Raw genomic sequence first — 19729 nt, 5'->3', positions numbered from 1 at the left:
AAGTCAGGATGGTGTGTGACTTGGAGGGGAACTTGCAGGTGGTGGTGTTCCCATGCACTTGCTGCTCTTGTCCTTCTAGTTGGTAGAGGTCGCGGGTTTGGAAGGTGCTGTCTAAGGAACCTTGGTGAGTTGCCACAGTGCATTTTGTAGATGGTACACACTGCTGCCACTGTGCGTCGGTGGTGAAGGGAGTGAATGTTGAAGGTGGTGGATGGGGTGCCGATCAAGTGGGCTGCTTTGTCCTGGATAGTGTTGAGCTTCCTGAGTATTTTTGGAGCTGCACACATCCAGGCAAGTGGAGAGTATTCCATCACACTCCTGACCTGTGCCTTGTAGATGGCGGACAGGCTTTGGGGAGTCAGGAGGTGAGGTACTCATTGCAGAACTCCCAGCCTCTGACTGCTTTTGTAGCCACAGTATTTATATGGCTGCTCCAGTTCAGTTTCTGGTCAATGGTAACCCCCTGGATGTTGATAGTGGGGGATTCAGCGATGGTAATGCCGTTGAATGTCAAGGGGAGATGGTTAGATTCTCTCTTGTTGGAGATGGTCATTGCCTGGCACTTGTGTGGTGCGAATGTTACTTGCCACTTATCAGCCCAAGCCTGGATATTGTCCAGGTCTTGCTGCATTTCTACACGGACTACTTCAGTATCTGAGGAGTTGCAAATGGTGCTGAACATTGTGCAATCATCAGCGAACATCCCCACTTCTGACCTTGTGATTGAAGGAAGGTCATTGATGAAGCAGTTGAAGATGGTTGGGCCTAGGACACTACCCTGAGGAACTCCTGCAGTGATGTCCTGGAGCTCAGATGATTGACCTCCAACAACCACAACCATCTTCCTTTGCGCTAGGTAAGACTCCAACCAGTGGAGAGTTTTCCCCGATTCCCATTGACCTCAGTTTTGCTAGGGCTCCTTGGTGCCATACTCTGTCAAATGCTGCCTTGATGTCAAGGGCAGTCACTCTCACCTCACCTCTTGAGTTCAGCTCTTTTGTCCATGTTTGAACCAAGGCTGTAATGAGGTCAGGAGCTGAGTGGCCCTGGCGGAACCCAAACTGAGCGTCACTGAGCAGATTATTGCTAAGCAAGTGCTGCTTGATGGCACTGTTGATGACACCTTCCATCACTTCACTGATGATTGAGAGTAAGCTGATGGGGCGGTAATTGGCCGGGTTGGACTTGTCCTGCTTTTTGTGTACAGGACATACCTGGGCAATTTTCCACAATAAGAAGGGAGCCCTGAAAATAAGGTGCGTCATCATAACCAATAGGAGAATGGGCAATTGTGAATCTCACTGCTCAACATTGTCCCAGGTTGGGAATGTGACTCAGGGTGGCTGGTAAACTGATATCTTGCAACTCAGAAAGCCTCTCAGCCTAGACCCCAGAAGTCAAACGACAAGATCTGCCCCACTCACCTACCCAGTCAGACCAATCGTTGGAGATGATGAAAAGTCACTCAACAATCAGAGGATCATCTGTTTTTTTATTCACGAGAACAAAAATAATGTTCATAAATAACAAAACAGGGACTTGAACAGAACAATAAAAGGGACAGACATTTACAGAGGAGTGTTAAGATATCATTTAGGGCAGTGCTTCGTTCTGTTGATTTTCGATTAAGATTCGTAAACAAAGAACACTGACAGACTGGGGGCACATCTCAGTCCAGGGTAGACTCGACGAGGAGTAGTCTGACCCTCTTCTCAAAGTGTCTCAGTTGGAAGCCAGTTCTAGATGGAACACCGTAGATTAGAGCTGTAAGCACACTAAAAAACCTCCAGAGGACAAGAGATGGATTGCCTTTGTCCAAAAACTCACTGCCTTTCATTGCTGGGTAGGGCTCAGAATGCTTAGAAGCATTTCCTGTGGACAATAGAGGGGCCAGCCTCATCGTACTCCTGCTTGCTGATCCACATCTGCTGGAAGGTGGACAGGGAAGCCAAGATGGAGCCTCCAATCCAAACGGAGTATTTACGTTCAGGGGGGGCAATAATCTACAGAAGAGCAAGAGACAATCATTTTAGGACCTTGCAGTATCAAAACAGCTCATTGCATTTAACATAGAAAAACCATAGAAAAATTACTGCACAGAAGGAGGCCATTCAGCCCATCGTGTCCCTGCAGGTTCACGGCTTTAAGATGGAAGGAAGGACTTTGTGTTATCACACCTACCAAACTGCTTCACCCGGTCACTAGTATTTTTCAAAATGAAAATGCAGTCACCATCCCTATGTAGCAGAACATGCAGCCAGGTCCTCGAAACAGTATCTGTGCCCCTAACGTTACAAAGAGCACATTCGAGACCTGATGTAGCCGCCTTTAGACTAGAGCAACAGCTGCAGGTCCAGGCTAAAAGTTATCGTCAACTCCCAGCTCTGTAGCCTGTACTGAGTGATTCCATCTTCCGGGGAGAGATGAGCATCAGTTCACCATCTTGTACAGGGAAGTGTTGATGGCAGAGCAGGTTCATGCCTGGATAAACCTTTCCTATTGGTGCTGAAGGATCCTGTCAGCTGAGCTTGGAGCCAATGGACACCCCAACCTTAGACCTACCTTGATTTTCATGGTGCTGGGGGCCAGGGCAGTGATTTCTTTCTGCATGCGGTCAGCAATACCGGGGTACATGGTGGTACCACCAGACAGGACGTTGTTGGCGTACAGATCCTTACGAATGTCAATGTCACACTTCATGATGCTGTTGTAGGTGGTCTCATGGATTCCAGCAGATTCCATACCTGGTATAATGAGAGAGAAGAGAAAAGGTTGGAATGAGGTGCAATGGCTGTGATCTGATGTTGATGCACCACCAGCTCAGGGACCAATGGAGTGGATTGGTCTATTTTAACCCCTTCAATGCCAGCTGTGATAGGTGCTGGCAGAGGTGGGATAGTCTCCAGGCCAGTTATTAGGAGCAGTGACCCCCAACAGGAAGCAGATCAGCTTTTGACTCTAAAGTCTGCGAATCTAACAATCAACTTGGAGATTCTTCCATTTCTCATTTTATTTTATTTAACAAAATGGCAGTGGTCACACTGGATGCTATTCTGCAAAAAAACAGGCCCAATGCTTCTGTGTGCTGTGGTACAGGCTAGGGTGCTGTGGTACAGTCTAGGGTGCTGTGGTACAGACTAGGGTGCTGTGGTACAGGCTAGGGTGCTGTGGTACAGACTAGAGTGCTGTGGTACAGACTAGAGTGCTGTGGTACAGACTAGGGTGCTGTGGTACAGTCTAGGTGCTGTGGTACAGTCTAGAGTGCTGTGGTACAGTCTAGGGTGCTGTGGTACAGTCTAGAGTGCAGTGGTACAGTCTAGGGTGCTGTGGTAGAGACTAGGGTGCTGTGGTACAGTCGAGGGTGCTGTGGTACAGTCTAGGGTGCTGTGGTACAGACTAGGGTGCTGTGGTACAGTCTAGGGTGCTGTGGTACAGACTAGAGTGCTGTGGTACAGTCTAGGGTGCTGTGGTACAGTCTAGAGTGCAGTGGTACAGTCTAGGGTGCTGTGGTACAGTCTAGGGTGCTGTGGTACAGTCTAGAGTGCAGTGGTACAGTCTAGGGTGCTGTGGTAGAGACTAGGGTGCTGTGGTACAGTCGAGGGTGCTGTGGTACAGTCTAGGGTGCTGTGGTACAGACTAGGGTGCTGTGGTACAGTCTAGAGTGCTGTGGTACAGTCTAGGGTGCTGTGGTACAGTCTAGAGTGCAGTGGTACAGTCTAGAGTGCTGTGGTACAGTCTAGGGTGCTGTGGTACAGTCTAGAGTGCAGTGGTACAGTCTAGGGTGCTGTGGTACAGTCTAGAGTGCAGTGGTACAGTCTAGGGTGCTGTGGTAGAGACTAGGGTGCTGTGGTACAGTCGAGGGTGCTGTGGTACAGTCTAGGGTGCTGTGGTACAGACTAGGGTGCTGTGGTACAGTCTAGAGTGCTGTGGTACAGTCTAGGGTGCTGTGGTACAGTCTAGAGTGCAGTGGTACAGTCTAGAGTGCTGTGGTACAGTCTAGGGTGCTGTGGTACAGTCTAGAGTGCAGTGGTACAGTCTAGGGTGCTGTGGTACAGACTAGGGTGCTGTGGTACAGTCTAGGGTGCTGTGGTACAGACTAGGGTGCTGTGGCTTCTGATCCCTGCTCTCTGGTGAACTAGCTGGAGGTGAGGCCTCAGTACCCTTGAACTATAGAGGAAGAAAGGAAATTCGAAATAATTTAGCTCGGGTTCCCACTCCTGATGGCTTTCCAGTAGCTTTTCTGTGGGTGAGGTCAGAGATCGGGCTCGGGCGAGGTCAGGGATCAGGCTCGGGCGAGGTCAGACATCAGGCTCAGGCGAGGTCAGGGATCAGGCTCGGGCAAGGTCAGAGATCAGGCTCGGGCGAGGTCAGAGATCGGGCTCGGGCGAGGTCATTGATCGGGCTCGGGTGAGGTCAGAGATCGGGCTCGGGTGAGGTCAGAGATCGGGCTCGGGTGAGGTCAGAGATCTGGCTCGGGTGAGGTCAGGGATCAGGCTCGGGTGAGGTCAGAGATCAGGCTCGGGTGAGGTCAGGGCTCGGGCGAAGTCAGGGATCAGGCTCGGGCGAGGTCAGGGATCAGGCTTGGGTGAGGTCAGAGATCAGGGTCGGGTGATGTCCCCGTGACCACATAGCCTGACTTGGGCAGAGTGCTGGTTGAAAACACACTTAGTACAGTCCTTGGGAGGAGCTTGAGGATGAAAATATAAGGCTGAGTTCCTGGCCCAGCCCACAGGATCAAGTTCTTACCAATGAAGGATGGCTGGAAGAGGGTCTCAGGACACCGGAAACGCTCGTTGCCAATGGTAATGACCTGGCCATCGGGGAGTTCATAGCTTTTCTCCAGAGATGAGGATGATGCAGCAGTGGCCATCTCATTCTCAAAGTCCAGAGCCACGTAACAAAGTTTCTCCTTGATGTCACGGACAATTTCACGCTCAGCTGTATCGAGCAAAATCAAGATGGTTAGCACAAAGTGAAAGGACTATCCCATCCCCGAAACAAAGTGTGCCCCGAGACATCAGTATTTCACTCACCAGTGGTTACAAAGGAATAACCACGCTCAGTGAGGATCTTCATCAGGTAGTCAGTCAGGTCACGACCAGCTAGGTCCAGGCGCATGATGGCATGAGGGAGGGCGTAGCCTTCATAGATGGGGACGTTGTGGGTCACACCATCACCAGAATCCAAGACAATCCCTACAGCACAAGACAAAAGGAGCAAAGTCAGACATGGCTCAAAGCAAAATAATGTGATATTTTCCTCATCATTGGGGTTTGGGAGGGGATGAAATTTTAACTTTACCCCGCCCCTGTCTAACTGGCAGTTTGGGAAATCCATCTGATGGACATCCTCATCAATGTTGCTTCAGTCTCCTTGGGGCTTAGGGGGGAACTATATAACCAAGACTAATTTTCAAGAGAGCTTCCTTTCCCCACCCAGATTACCTGAACAAGGCCCAAGACTGACCCATCCCACTTTCCAGCAGGAAAGATCCCAATCCCTACCTGCTCTCCAGGGAAACCAAATGTACAGAGTGGGTTCCTGGAGAGATCAGGCATGGGCAGGACTGGCTTCTGCTGTGATGACCTCCACAGTTGAACAGCCTGCTGACATTCACCATCTCGGCTCTCCATTTGAAGTGTGGCCCTAGGTGAGGCACCAGGCTGGGGAGAGGGGCTGCGGATAGATGTGAGTCAGTGCTTCAGGGTTTAATATGTCAAAAGCTCCCACCCAACCATCTACTTTTCTTAAACCGAACGATTCCAAGTAAAATTCCAACTGTACCAGTGGTGCGGCCAGAGGCGTACAGGGACAACACGGCCTGGATGGCGACATACATGGCGGGGACATTGAAGGTCTCAAACATGATTTGGGTCATCTTCTCCCGGTTGGCCTTGGGGTTGAGTGGGGCTTCAGTGAGCAGGGTGGGATGTTCCTCAGGGGCCACACGCAGCTCATTGTAGAAGGTATGGTGCCAGATCTTCTCCATATCATCCCAGTTGGTGATGATGCCATGCTCAATTGGGTATTTTAGAGTTAGGATACCTCTCTTGCTTTGGGCCTCATCTCCTACATAGGCGTCTTTCTGACCCATACCAACCATTACACCCTAAAACAAGACAAGATGATGATTAAGGCAGTTCTGACAATCCAGCACAATGACAAAGCTTCTCTTTGAATGTTACAGGCTAGTAGGAAACGACATCTCCCCAGCCGTCTGCACCCAGCTCCCAATGAAACTAGGAATATCAGTGTGTGTGTGTGTGTGACAGGACACCCTTCATTCACCCATCCTGAGGAGGGGCAGGTGCCTCAACCTTTCTTCGTTTCTCTTCCATGCAGCTGGTGTAAACTGTCCATTATTTAAAGCACTTTATTGTCCCTCCCAAAATCTTCAACCTGATATTTCCAGATGAGAAACATGTGGTTGAGTGTCTGATCAGAAAACACATATTTGAATCAAAGCTGGAAAATTCCTGAAAAAAGAAATAAATCTGGGCAAGTGTAAGTGTGAGATGTGAATGAACTAGACCTTCCTGGACTGGGAGCTGAACTGGAAGAAAAGAGCAGCAAGTGAGTGAATCATTCTAGTCCCAACAATCCCATTCTGCACATGGCACATTGCCTACAACAGAACTTTCAATCACTCCTCTATATTTAGTCGCCTCTGTTATCTCTCGGGGATTCAGATACTCATCGTGCTAAAGGAGTCGCATGATTCATCCATGATAACTCTGGCAAAGAACCAGAGGGGAGATGAGGAGAACTTTTTTTTAAGTTTTCTATTCCTCCTCTCTCTGTTCCTCAGGGCACTTTAAACTGTGGCAAAGGGGATGTGGACTCCTGCCATTTAAAGCCAGCAGAAATGTGTTGCACAGATTGATCATCTGTCATACACATATCAAACCTTTGTGCTAGTGAGCAACAGGCAGGGGAAAGGGGTGTATAGGGGCGGGGGAAAGGGTAGCTTATACACACGTTGAAGGCTAACACAGCAGCTGGGAGGTACCTGGTGTCTGGGTCGGCCCACGATTGATGGAAAGACGGCCCTGGGAGCGTCATCACCGGCGAATCCAGCCTTGACTAGACCGGAGCCATTGTCACAGACCAGTGCAGTGGTTTCCTCGTCGTCGCACATGGTGTTGGGTTTCTATGGTGGGAGGGGAGGAGAAAAAGGGAATTAAAAATATATTGAAGCTCACACAGAGATTTCATATCGAGACAGAACCTCCCAGCTCCCTCCCTGCAGCCAGTAATCAATCTCCCCCTCTACACTGCTGCCTCATAAGAAACCCCACATTGAGTACTTGCCTGATGACTTGGAGCAAATGATTGAGCAGAATGTTCTGGAAACAGCTCTCTCACTTCCCCTCCTCTGCCCTCCCCCTCCTCCTCCTCTGTTCCCTACCTCCTCGACCTTCCCCCTTCCAAAAACTCCAACTCATCCTCAAGGAATGAGCAACTTTGTTCTGGAGCCTGAGTGCAGGACAATGGGGAAAGATGGAATTTGGATTTAAAAGGGAAAAAATAAATCTGCAGAGTGTGAAGTTGGGGCGGTGATGCCAGAGCTGGTTGGCTTAGCTTGCTCCAGACTGGCTCCACACTGGCTCGTCATTGGCTCCGCTCTGGATACAGATCAGACAAGGCAGCAGATTGCAGTTTTCTAAGCCGATCCACCAATAATCAATCTACACGCAGGGACAGGGCAGCTGATGCAAGGCGCCAGGGTCACCGGTTGGACAAGGTCTACTTTCTCTTGCACTCAGACTTTACTCATTACATCTTTGAGCAAACTCACCCCAGACACATTTCAATTTGAACAGGGACTTGCTCCGAAGCTGCCCGGTCACACTGCTGTCAGCAGTCACAACTCCTGGGGGTTACTCCGAGTTTTGATGGAAAAGCTTTGGTGTGGAAGGGGGGAAGGGAGAAGAGAGAGGGAGAGGAGAGCAGGAAGGGAGAAGAGGTGAGAGAGAGGGAGCGTGGGGAGGGAGATGGGAATAGAGGGGAAAGAGGAGAGGGAAAAAGTGAGGAAAGAGTGGAAGGACAAGGAGAGAGAGAGGGAGAAGAGTGTGCAGGGAAAGAGGTGCAGGAGAATGGGGGGAGCAGTGACCCAGTTATTCTGCTCCAGTGAGTGCTTGCAGGGGACAGGAGAACGTTGCTAGGGATGTCAATTGGCTAATTTGTCAACCAATAACTTTGATAGCGACTGTGCAAGAATCTAAAACTGGCGCATCTGGCTTTCCCTGTCAGAAAGAAGGAGGACACGATGTTGCTGGGATTGGATACCAGATAGGCAGTGGTGATACTTTTTCAAGATATTGGGATTGTGCACAATCCCAGTTTGCTCCTATTTGTCAGTTGAGTGTTGACGAGGAGCAAAATCCCATTTTCCGCCACGTGAGATTCTGTGCCCATTGGACAAAATGCCAAGGGTGATCCAGAGTTACTCGCCCTGCACATGGGACAAGGAATCATCCTTGGACAAAGCAAAAACACACAAGTGATAGTGGGGGAAGCAATCACACTTCCTGATTTTAGCGATCACCACTTATCCAGAGATTGGATTAACTCATCTGGTACTTCAAACAAACTCCACAGCATAATCACACTCCTAATTCCACCTCCCCCCACTCTCTAATCTCCTTTGTCCTGTTATCTTTATCTGTTCAAATAATTTCTTTTCTGTTTCTGATTTACTTAGATTCTACTCTCTCTCCCCCACATTTCTTTCGGCAATTTTTCCGTGATCTTTGCTGTTCTTCTCTGTATTTCTCCTCTGTGTGCTTAATCTCTCCGCTGCCCTCTCCAAGTTAAAAGCCCCATCGATCCTTTCCCCTCCTGGTGGCTGCAGTACAAGAAAGAACTAGAGTTCAGGTCTTACCGGCTCCTAGGAGAGAGAGCGAGAGGCCTGGGTGAGTTTGGAGGTAGGATGAGCTGCTGTGTGGAGCCTTGCTTTTATATTGTGTGGGGGAGCCCAGGCTCACTCCAGCTTCAGGTCTGCAGAAGGAATTGTTAGCCTCACACTCCATATTTGGAGAAGGGCTGAGGCTCATTTTACCAGCCCATTCAAGGTGAAATAGCATCAACGCAACCCAATGAGAGTGAGCATTTACTTGGGGAGATAGACAGAGCCATGTTAGGAAAAGAGGGCACCAATCAGATGTAACCATAGAGAAGGAATACCTCTCCTTATAGGGATGGCCTTCGGGGAAAGCCCTGCATGTGGCCGAGTGGAGCCATCGCCGGCTATTATTGCAGTAACCAAATCCTTGGCAGAGTCGAGCAAAAGGAAAGTTAATCCAGTGTCCACATCTGACAGCCTGGCGTCTGACACCTTACAGGCAAACAGCTTTCATTGCTTTGCAACAGTCTGATTTTGTTTTGTTCCCCTCCCAGCAGTGGCAGGAGGTGTGGGGGGGGGGGGGGGGGGGTTGATGGTGAAGGGAGGATGGAAGGAGGTGGCACAGGGGAGGGGCTGGAGAAGGAGTAAGGGAAAAGGAGCTAAGGAAGGCAAGTGTGGAGGGAAACGGGGAAGGAGGTTTGGGAGGTGGGGAAGGGTTGGAAGGGAGGGGGGAGAGATGGGTGAAGGAGGTGACAGAGGGGGTGGAGACGGGGGTAGGGGTGGGGAGTGAGATGTGGGAGGGTGGTGGGGGTCTGAGGTAGGGGAGTTCGGTGGGGGTGGGGGAGGGTTTGGGCAAGGGGGAATGAGGAGGGGGTTGGGCAGTGAGAAGGGGGAGGGGAGGGAGAGTGGGGTGGGGGAGGGACTGTGAGGAGGGGGAGGATGAGTAAGGTGGGGTGGGGGAGGGGCGGTGGGGTGGGGAAAGGGCAGTGAGGAGGGGAGAGGGGTGAGGGAGTGTCAATGAGTTGGAGTGGGGGAGGGGCGGTGAATTGGGATGGGGGAGTGGCAGTGATTTGGGGTGGGTGAGGTGGGGTGAGGGAGGGGTAGTGAGTTGGGATGGGGGAGTGGCAGTGATTTGGGGTGGGTGAGGTGGGGTGAGGGAGGGGCAGTGAGTTGGGTGGGGGAGGGGCAGTGAGGTAGGGTGGGGGAGGGGCAGTGAGATGGGTGGGGGACAGGCAGTGAGATAGGGTGGGGGAGGGGAAGTTATGTGGGCTGGGGGGGGGGCAAGTGAGTTGGGTGGGGGAGGGGCAGTGAAATGGGGTGGGGGAGGGGAAGTGAGGTGGGGTGGGGGGCAGTGAGATGGGGTGGGGGAGGGGCAGTGAGATGGGGTGGGGGAGGGGCAATGAGGAGGGGGTGGGGGAGGGGCTGCCAGAGATGTTTGAAGGCAGAATCAGAATGTTCTACCGCACAAAGGGTACAGTCCAAGTTTGGTAGTTTGTGGGGACTGGGGATGTGTGGGGGGAAGAATGCAGGGGAAATGGGTTGAGTGAATGGGGGAATGGTGGGGTGAATGTGGGGAAATGGGGGGGGAATGGGGAGTGAATGTGGGGGGGAATGCAGGGGGAATGGGGGTGAATGCGGGGGATTGGGGGGTGAATGCGGGGAGAATAGAGGGGTGAATGCAGGGGAATGGAGGGGTGAAGGTGGGGGAATGGGGTGGGGGAATGGGGGGGTGAATGCAGGGGAATGAGGGGGTGAATGAAGGGAGAATAGAGGGGTGAATGCGGGGGAATGGAGGGGAGAATTCAGGGGGAATGGAGGAGTGAAGGCGGGGGGAATGGGGGGTGAATGTGGGGGAATGGAGCGGTGAATGCGGGGGCAATGAAGGGTGAATGCAGGGGGAATGGGGGGTGAATGCGGGGGCTGTACTGGGGGGTGAATGCGGGGGAATGGAGGTGGCAATGGAGGGGTGAATGCAAGGGGAATGGGGGATTGAATGCGGGGGAATAGGGGTGAATGCAGGGGACTGGAGGGTGAATGCGGGGGGAATGGGGGGTGAATGCGGGGGGAATGGGTGGGTGAATGCGGGGGGAATGGGTGGGTGAATGCGGGGGAATGGGGAGGGTGAATGCGGGGGTAATGGGGGTGAATATGGGGGAAGGGGGTGAATGCAGGAGAATGGAGGGGTGAATGCGGGGGGAACGGGGTGGGTGAATGGGGGAAAGGGGGTGAATGTGGGGGGATTGGGGGGTGAATGGGGGGAAACACGTGGACAGGGGGAATGTGTTAGGTGGGAGGAATGTGTGGGAGGGGGAACGTAGAAGGAGTGGGGGGGGGGGGTATGGCCAGGAAGGTAGGATGTGTAGGGGGAGGGGCGAAATGTGTGGAGGGGGAAAGGGGGCATGTGTGGGAAGGGTGAATATGTTTGAGAAATGAGGAATGTATGGGTAAGGCATAGTGTGGGAAAAGGGGTAAATGTGTAGGGGTTAATGAATAGTGGGGGTAAATGTTTAGGGGTTAATGAGTAGAGGGGTTAATGTGTTGGGGGGGTTAATGTGTAGAGGGGGATAACCTATGGGGGATAATGTCTAGATGGGGTTAATGTGTGGAGGGGGTTAATATGTAGAGGGGGCTAATCTGTAGAGGGGGTTAATCTGTAGCGGGGGTTAAGGTATAGAGCGGGTTAATGTGTAGGGGGTTAATATGTCGGCGGGGGTTAATGTGCAGAGGGGGTTAATGTGCAGCAGAAGATAATGTGAAGAGGGGGTTAATGTGTAGTGGGGGTTAATGTGTAGAGGGGGGTAATGTGTAGAGGGGTTAATGTGTCACAGGGATTAATGTGTAGAGGGGTTAATGTGTAGAGTGGGTTAATGTGTAGAAGGGGTTAATGTGTAGAGTGGGTTAATGTGTAGAGGGGGTTAATGTGTAGAAGGGGTTAATGTGTAGAGTGGGTTAATGTGTAGAGGGGGTTAATGTGTAGCAGGGGTTAATGTGCAGAAGGGGTTAATGTGCAGAGGGGGTTAATGTGTCATAGGGATTAATGTGTAGAGTGGGTTAATGTGTAGAAGGGGTTAATGTGCAGAGGGGGTTAATGTGCAGAGGGGTTAATGTGTAGCAGGGATAATGTATAGCAGGGGATAATGTATAGAGGGGATAATATGTAGTGGGGGTTAATATGTAGGGGGGGTTAATGTGTAGAGGGGTTGAATTTGTAGGTGGATTAAGATGAAGAGGGGTAAATGTATAGAGGGGTTAATATGTAGGGGGGTTAATGTGTAGGGGGGATTAATATGTAGAGGGGATTAATGTGTAGAGGGGGTTAATGTGTAGAGGGGTTAATGTGTAGTGGGGGGTCAATATGTAGTGGGGGTTAATGTGTAGTAGGGATTAATGTGTAGTGGGGGTTAATGTGTAGTGGGGGTTAATGTGTAGAAGGGATTAATGTGTAGTGGGGGTTAATGTGTAGAGGGGTTAATGTGTAGTGGGTGTTAATGTGTAGAGGGGGTTAATGTGTAGAGGGGTTAATGTGTAGAGGGGTTAATGTGTCGTAGGGATTAATGTGTAGAGGGGTTAATGTGCAGTGGGGTTTAATGTGTAGAGGGGGTTAATGTGTAGTGGGGGTTAATGTGTCGAGGGGTTAATGTGTAGTGGGGTTAATGTGTAGTGTGGGTTAATGTGTAGTGGGGTTAATGTGTAGTGTGGGTTAATGTGTAGTGGGGGTTAATGTGTCGAGGGGTTAATGTGTAGTGGGGGTTAATGTGTAGTGTGGGTTAATGTGTAGTGGGGGTTAATGTGTCGAGGGGTTAATGTGTAGTGGGGGTTAATGTGTAGAGGGGGTTAATGTGTAGGGGGATTAATGTGTAGAGGGGATTAATGTGTAGAGGGGGTTAATGTGTAGAGGGGGTTAATGTGTAGAGGGGGTTAATGTGCAGAGGGGGTTAATGTGTAAGTGGGTTAATTTGTGTATGGGTTAATGTGCAGGGGGATTAATGTGTAGAGGGGGTTAATGTGTAGAGGGGATTAATGTGTAGAGGGGGTTAATGTGTAGAGGAGGTTAAAGTGTAGAGGGGGTTAATTTGTATATGGATAAATGTATAGGGGGTTAAAATGTAAGGGGGGGTTAATGTATTAAGGGGTTAATGTGAAAGGGGGGTGAATGTGTAGGAGGCGTTTATGTGTAGAGGGGTTAATGTGCAGAGGGGGATAACGTACAGCGGGGATAATGTGTAGACGGGGTTAATGTGTAAGTGGGGGTTAATGTGTAGAGGGGGTAAATGTACAAGGGGGTTAATCTGTAGAGGGGGTTTAATGTGTAGAGGGAGTTCATATGTAAGGGGGGGGTTAATGTGTAAGAGGGGGTTAATGTGTAGAGGGAGTAAATGTACAAGGGGGTTAATCTGTAGAGGGGGTTTAATGTGTAGAGGGAGTTCATATGTAAGGGGGGGGTTAATGTGTAAGAGGGGGTTAATGTGTAGAGGGGGTTAATATGTAGAGGGGGTTAATATGTAGAGGGGGTTTAATGTGTGGAGGGAGTTCATATGTAAGGGGGGGGGTTAATGTGTAGAGGGGGTTAATGTGTAGAGGGGGTTAATTTGTAGAGGGGGATAACGTATAGGGGGGATAATGAGTAGATGGGGTTAATGTGTAGACGGGGTTAATGTGTAGAGGGGGTTAATGTGTCGAAGGGTCAATGTGTAGCGTGGGTTAATGTGTAGAGGGGTTAATGTGTACGGGAGCTAATGTGTAGAGGGTATTAATGTGTTGTGGGGGTTAATGAGTAGTGGGGGTTAATGTGTAGAGGGGTTAATGTGTAGAGGGGTTAATGTGTTGTGGGGGTTAATGTGTAGAGGGGGTTAATGTGCAATGGGATTAATGTGTAGCGGGGTTAATGTGTAGTGGGGGTTAATGTGTAGTGGGGGTTAATGTGCAGAGGGGTTAATATTGAGTGGGGGTTAATGTGTAGAGGGTTTAATTTGTAGCGGGGTTAATGTGTAGGGGAGTTAATGTGTAGAAGGGATTAATGTGTAGAGGGGATTAATGTGTTGTGGGGGTTAATGTGTAGTGGGGGTTAATGTGTAGAGGGTATTAATGTGTTGTGGGGGTTAATGTGCAGAGGGTTTAATTTGTAGCGGGGTTAATGTGTAGTGGGGTTAATGTGTAGAGGGGATTAATGTGTTGTGGGGGTTAATGTGTAGTGGGGGTTAATGTGTAGAAGGGATTAATGTGTAATGGGGGTTAATGTGTAGAGGGGTTAATGTGTAGAGGGGATTAATGTGTTGTGGGGGTTAATGTGTAGAGGGTATTAATGTGTAGTGGGGGTTAATGTGTAGAGGGGTTAATGTGTAATGGGGGTTAATGTGTAGAGGGGTTAATGTGTAGAAGGGATTAATGTGTAGTGGGGGTTAATGTGTAGTGGGGGTTAATGTGTAGAGGGGTTAATGTGTAGAGGGGATTAATGTGTAATGGGGGTTAATGTGTAGAGGGGTTAATGTGTAGTGGGGGTTAATGTGTAGAGGGGTTAATGTGTAGTGGGGGTTAATGTGTAGAGGGGTTAATGTGTAGAAGGGATTAATGTGCAGAAGGGATTAATGTGTAGTGGGGGTTAATGTGTTGTGGGGGTTAATGTGTAGAGGGGATTAATGTGTAGTGGGGGTTAATGTGTAGAAGGGATTAATGTGTAGAAGGGATTAATGTGTAGTGGGGGTTAATGTGTAGTGGGGGTTAATGTGTAGAGGGTATTAATGTGTTGTGGGGGTTAATGTGTAGAGGGGTTAATGTGTAGAGGGGATTAATGTGTAGTGGGGGTTAATGTGTAGAGGGGTTAATGTGTAGAGGGGATTAATGTGTAGAAGGGATTAATGTGTAGTGGGGGTTAATGTGTAGTGGGGGTTAATGTGTAGAAGGGATTAATGTGTAGAGGGGTTAATGTGTAGAGGGGATTAATGTGTAGAGGGGTTAATGTGTAGAGGGGATTAATGTGTAGAGGGGATTAATATGTAGAGGGTATTAATGTGTAGAGGGGATTAATGTGTAGTGGGTATTAATGTGTAGAGGGGATTAATGTGTAGAGGGTATTAATGTGTAGAGGGGATTAATGTGTAGGGGGGATTAATGTGTAGGGGGGATTAATGTGTAGAGGGGATTAATGTGTAGAGGGGATTAATGTGTAGTGGGGATTAATGTGTAGAGGGGATTAATGTGTAGAGGGGTTAATGTGTAGAGGGGATTAATGTGTAGAGGGGATTAATGTGTAGGGGGGGTTAATGTGTAGGGGGGATTAATGTGTAGGGGGGATTAATGTGTAGAGGGTATTAATGTGTAGAGGGGATTAATGTGTAGTGGGGATTAATGTGTAGAGGGGATTAATGTGTAGGGGGGGTTAATGTGTAGGGGGGTTAATGTGTAGGGGGGATTAATGTGTAGGGGGGATTAATGTGTAGGGGGGGTTAATGTGTAGAGGGGATTAATGTGTAGGGGGGGTTAATGTGTAGGGGGGATTAATGTGTAGGGGGGATTAATGTGTAGAGGGTATTAATGTGTAGAGGGGATTAATGTGTAGTGGGGATTAATGTGTAGAGGGGATTAATGTGTAGGGGGGTTAATGTGTAGGGGGGTTAATGTGTAGGGGGGATTAATGTGTAGGGGGGATTAATGTGTAGGGGGGGTTAATGTGTAGAGGGGATTAATGTGTAGAGGGGATTAATGTGTAGGGGGGGTTAATGTGTAAGGGGGTTAATGTGTAGTGGGGGTTAATGTGTAGAGGGGTTAATGTGTAGTGGGGGTTAATGTGTAGAGGGGTTAATGTGTAGAAGGGATTAATGTGTAGAAGGGATTAATGTGTAGTGGGGGTTAATGTGTTGTGGGGGTTAATGTGTAGAGGGGATTAATGTGTAGTGGGGGTTAATGTGTAGAAGGGATTAATGTGTAGAAGGGATTAATGTGTAGTGGGGGTTAATGTGTAGTGGGGGTTAATGTGTAGAGGGTATTAATGTGTTGTGGGGGTTAATGTGTAGAGGGGTTAATGTGTAGAGGGGATTAATGTGTAGTGGGGGTTAATGTGTAGAGGGTATTAATGTGTTGTGGGGGTTAATGTGTAGAGGGGTTAATGTGTAGAGGGGATTAATGTGTAGAAGGGATTAATGTGTAGAGGGGATTAATGTGTAGAGGGGATTAATGTGTAGTGGGGGTTAATGTGTAGAGGGTATTAATGTGTTGTGGGGGTTAATGTGTAGAGGGGTTAATGTGTAGAGGGGATTAATGTGTAGAAGGGATTAATGTGTAGTGGGGGTTAATGTGTAGAGGGTATTAATGTGTTGTGGGGGTTAATGTGTAGAGGGGATTAATGTGTAGAAGGGATTAATGTGTAGTGGGGGTTAATGTGTAGAGGGTATTAATGTGTTGTGGGGGTTAATGTGTAGAGGGGTTAATGTGTAGAGGGGATTAATGTGTAGAAGGGATTAATGTGTAGTGGGGGTTAATGTGTAGTGGGGGTTAATGTGTAGAAGGGATTAATGTGTAGAGGGGTTAATGTGTAGTGGGGGTTAATGTGTAGAAGGGATTAATGTGTAGAGGGGTTAATGTGTAGAGGGGATTAATGTGTAGAGGGGATTAATATGTAGAGGGTATTAATGTGTAGAGGGGATTAATGTGTAGAGGGTATTAATGTGTAGAGGGGATTAATGTGTAGGGGGGGTTAATGTGTAGGGGGGTTAATGTGTAGAGGGGATTAATGTGTAGTGGGGTATTAATGTGTAGAGGGGATTAATGTGTAGGGGGGGTTAATGTGTAGAGGGGATTAATGTGTAGAGGGGATTAATGTGTAGGGGGTATTAATGTGTAGAGGGGATTAATGTGTAGTGGGGATTAATGTGTAGGGGGGGTTAATGTGTAGAGGGGATTAATGTGTAGTGGGGATTAATGTGTAGAGGGGATTAATGTGTAGGGGGTATTAATGTGTAGAGGGGATTAATGTGTAGTGGGGATTAATGTGTAGAGGGGATTAATGTGTAGGGGGTATTAATGTGTAGAGGGGATTAATGTGTAGTGGGGATTAATGTGTAGAGGGGATTAATGTGTAGGGGGGGTTAATGTGTAGGGGGGTTAATGTGTAGAGGGGATTAATGTGTAGGGGGGGTTAATGTGTAGAGGGGATTAATGTGTAGAGGGGATTAATGTGTAGGGGGGGTTAATGTGTAGAGGGGATTAATGTGTAGTGGGGATTAATGTGTAGAGGGGATTAATGTGTAGGGGGTATTAATGTGTAGAGGGGATTAATGTGTAGTGGGGATTAATGTGTAGAGGGGATTAATGTGTAGTGGGGATTAATGTGTAGGGGGGTTAATGTGTAGAGGGGATTAATGTGTAGTGGGGATTAATGTGTAGAGGGGATTAATGTGTAGGGGGTATTAATGCGTAGAGGGGATTAATGTGTAGTGGGGATTAATGTGTAGAGGGGATTAATGTGTAGTGGGGATTAATGTGTAGAGGGGATTAATGTGTAGGGGGGGTTAATGTGTAGGGGGGTTAATGTGTAGAGGGGATTAATGTGTAGGGGGGGTTAATGTGTAGAGGGGATTAATGTGTAGAGGGGATTAATGTGTCGAGGGGATTAATGTGTAGGGGGGTTTAATGTGTAGGGGGGGTTAATGTGTAGGGGGGGTTAATGTGTAGAGGGGATTAATGTGTAGAGGAGATTAATGTGTAGGTGGGTTCATGTGTCGGGGGGTTAATGTGTAGGGGGGGTTAATGTGTAGGGGGGTTAATGTGTAGGGGGGGTTAATGTGTAGGGGGGTTAATGTGTAGAGGGGATTAATGTGTAGAGGAGATTAATGTGTAGGTGGGTTCATGTGTCGGGGGGTTAATGTGTAGGGGGGATTAATGTGTAGGGGGGATTAATGTGTAGGGGGGGTTAATGTGTAGGGGGGTTAATGTGTGGAGGGGATTAATGTGTAGGGGGTTAATGTGTAGAGGGGATTAATGTGTAGGGGATTAATGTGTAGGGGGGATTAATGTGTAGGGGGGGTTAATGTGTAGGGGGGTTAATGTGTAGAGGGGATTAATGTGTAGAGGAGATTAATGTGTAGGTGGGTTCATGTGTCGGGGGGTTAATGTGTAGAGGGGATTAATGTGTAGGGGGTTAATGTGTAGGGGGGGATTAATGTGTAGGGGGGATTAATGTGTAGGGGGGGTTAATGTGTAGGGGGGTTAATGTGTAGAGGGGATTAATGTGTAGGGGGTTAATGTGTAGGGGGGTTAATATGTAGGGGGGTTAATGTGTAGGGGGGTTAATGTGTAGGGGGGTTAATGTGTAGAGGGGGTTAATGTGTAGGGGGGATTAATGTGTAGGGGGGTTAATGTGTAGGGGGGTTAATGTGTAGAGGGGATTAATGTGTAGGGGGGGTTAATGTGTAGAGGGGATTAATGTGTAGGGGGGGTTAATGTGTAGAGGGATTAATATGTAGAGGGGATTAATGTGTCGGGGGGGGGGTTAATGTGTAGGGGGGTTAATATGTAGGGGGGTTAATGTGTAGGGGGGTTAATGTGTAGGGGGGTTAATATGTAGAGGGGATTAATGTGTAGGGGGGGTTAATGTGTAGGGGGGTTAATGTGTAGGGGGGTTAATGTGTAGAGGGATTAATATGTAGAGGGGATTAATGTGTAGGGGGGGTTAATGTGTAGGGGGGTAATGTGTAGGGGGGGTTAATGTGTAGGGGGGTTAATGTGTAGAGGGGATTAATGTGTAGAGGGGATTAATGTGAAGGGGGGGTTAATGTGTAGGGGGTTAATGTGTAGGGGGGATTAATATGTAGAGGGGATTAATGTGTAGGGGGGGTTAATGTGTAGAGGGATTAATATGTAGAGGGGATTAATGTGTAGGGGGGGTTAATGTGTAGGGGGGTTAATGTGTAGGGGGGTTAATGTGTAGGGGGGGTTAATGTGTTGAGGGGATTAATGTGTAGGGGGGGTTAATGTGTTGAGGGGATTAATGTGTAGGGGGGGGGTTAATGTATAGAGGGGATTAATGTGTGGGGGGGGTTAATGTGTAGGGGGGTTAATATGTAGAGGGGTTAATGTGTAGGGGGGTTAATATGTAGAGGGGATTAATGTGTTGGGGGGGGTTAACGTGTAGGGGGGTTAATGTGCAGAGGGGATTAATGTGTAGGGGGGGGTTAATGTGCAGAGGGGATTATTGTGTAGGGGGGGTTAATGTGTTGAGGGGATTAATGTGTAGGGGGGGGGTTAATGTATAGAGGGGATTAATGTGTGGGGGGGGGGTTAATGTGTAGGGGGGTTAATGTGTAGAGGGGATTAATGTGTAGGGGGGGGTTAATGTATAGAGGGGATTAATGTGTGTGGGGGGGGGTTAATGTGTAGGGGGGTTAATGTGTAGAGGGGATTAATGTGTAGGGGGGGGTTAATGTATAGAGGGGATTAATGTGTGGGGGGGGGGTTAATGTGTGGAGGGATAAATATGTAGTGGGGGTTAACGTGTCGAGGGGGTTAATGTGTAGGGGGTGGTTAATGTGTAGAGGGGGTTAATGTGTAGAGGGGGTTAATGTGTAGGGGGATTAATGTGTAGGCGGATTAATATGTAGAGGGGATTAATGTGTAGGGGGGTTAATGTGTAGAGGGGATTAATGTGTTGGCGGATTAATATGTAGAGGGGTAAATGTGTAGAGGGGTAAATGTGTAGGGGGGTTAATGTGTAGAGGGGATTAATGTGTAGGGGGGTTAATGTGTAGAGGGGTAAATGTGTAGAGGGATTAATGTGTAGGGGGGTTAATGTGTAGAGGGGTAAATGTGTAGAGGGGTAAATGTGTAGGGGGGTTAATGTGTAGAGGGGATTAATGTGTAGGGGGGTTAATGTGTAGAGGGGTAAATGTGTAG

General features: G+C 48.7%; 1 protein-coding gene across 1 annotated transcript; it reads right to left on the bottom strand.

Annotated features, from left to right (window-relative positions):
* Positions 1–1478: 1478 nt before the first annotated feature.
* Positions 1479–8957, bottom strand: LOC137364923 (actin, alpha cardiac muscle 1-like). Its single transcript, XM_068027796.1, has 7 exons — positions 8885–8957; positions 7010–7150; positions 5785–6109; positions 5034–5195; positions 4747–4938; positions 2563–2744; positions 1479–2003 (listed from the first exon to the last, which is right to left on the bottom strand). Exons 2-7 carry the CDS (start codon positions 7136–7138, stop codon positions 1860–1862), a joined length of 1134 nt encoding a protein of 377 aa, XP_067883897.1. The 5' UTR covers positions 7139–7150; positions 8885–8957; the 3' UTR covers positions 1479–1859.
* Between the last annotated feature and the right edge of the window lie 10772 nt (positions 8958–19729).

The sequence above is a fragment of the Heterodontus francisci genome, unplaced genomic scaffold, assembly GCF_036365525.1.
Source record: "Heterodontus francisci isolate sHetFra1 unplaced genomic scaffold, sHetFra1.hap1 HAP1_SCAFFOLD_695, whole genome shotgun sequence".
In the NCBI taxonomy this organism is placed as follows: domain Eukaryota; kingdom Metazoa; phylum Chordata; class Chondrichthyes; order Heterodontiformes; family Heterodontidae; genus Heterodontus; species Heterodontus francisci.
This window is presented reverse-complemented; position numbering and strand designations above follow the sequence as displayed.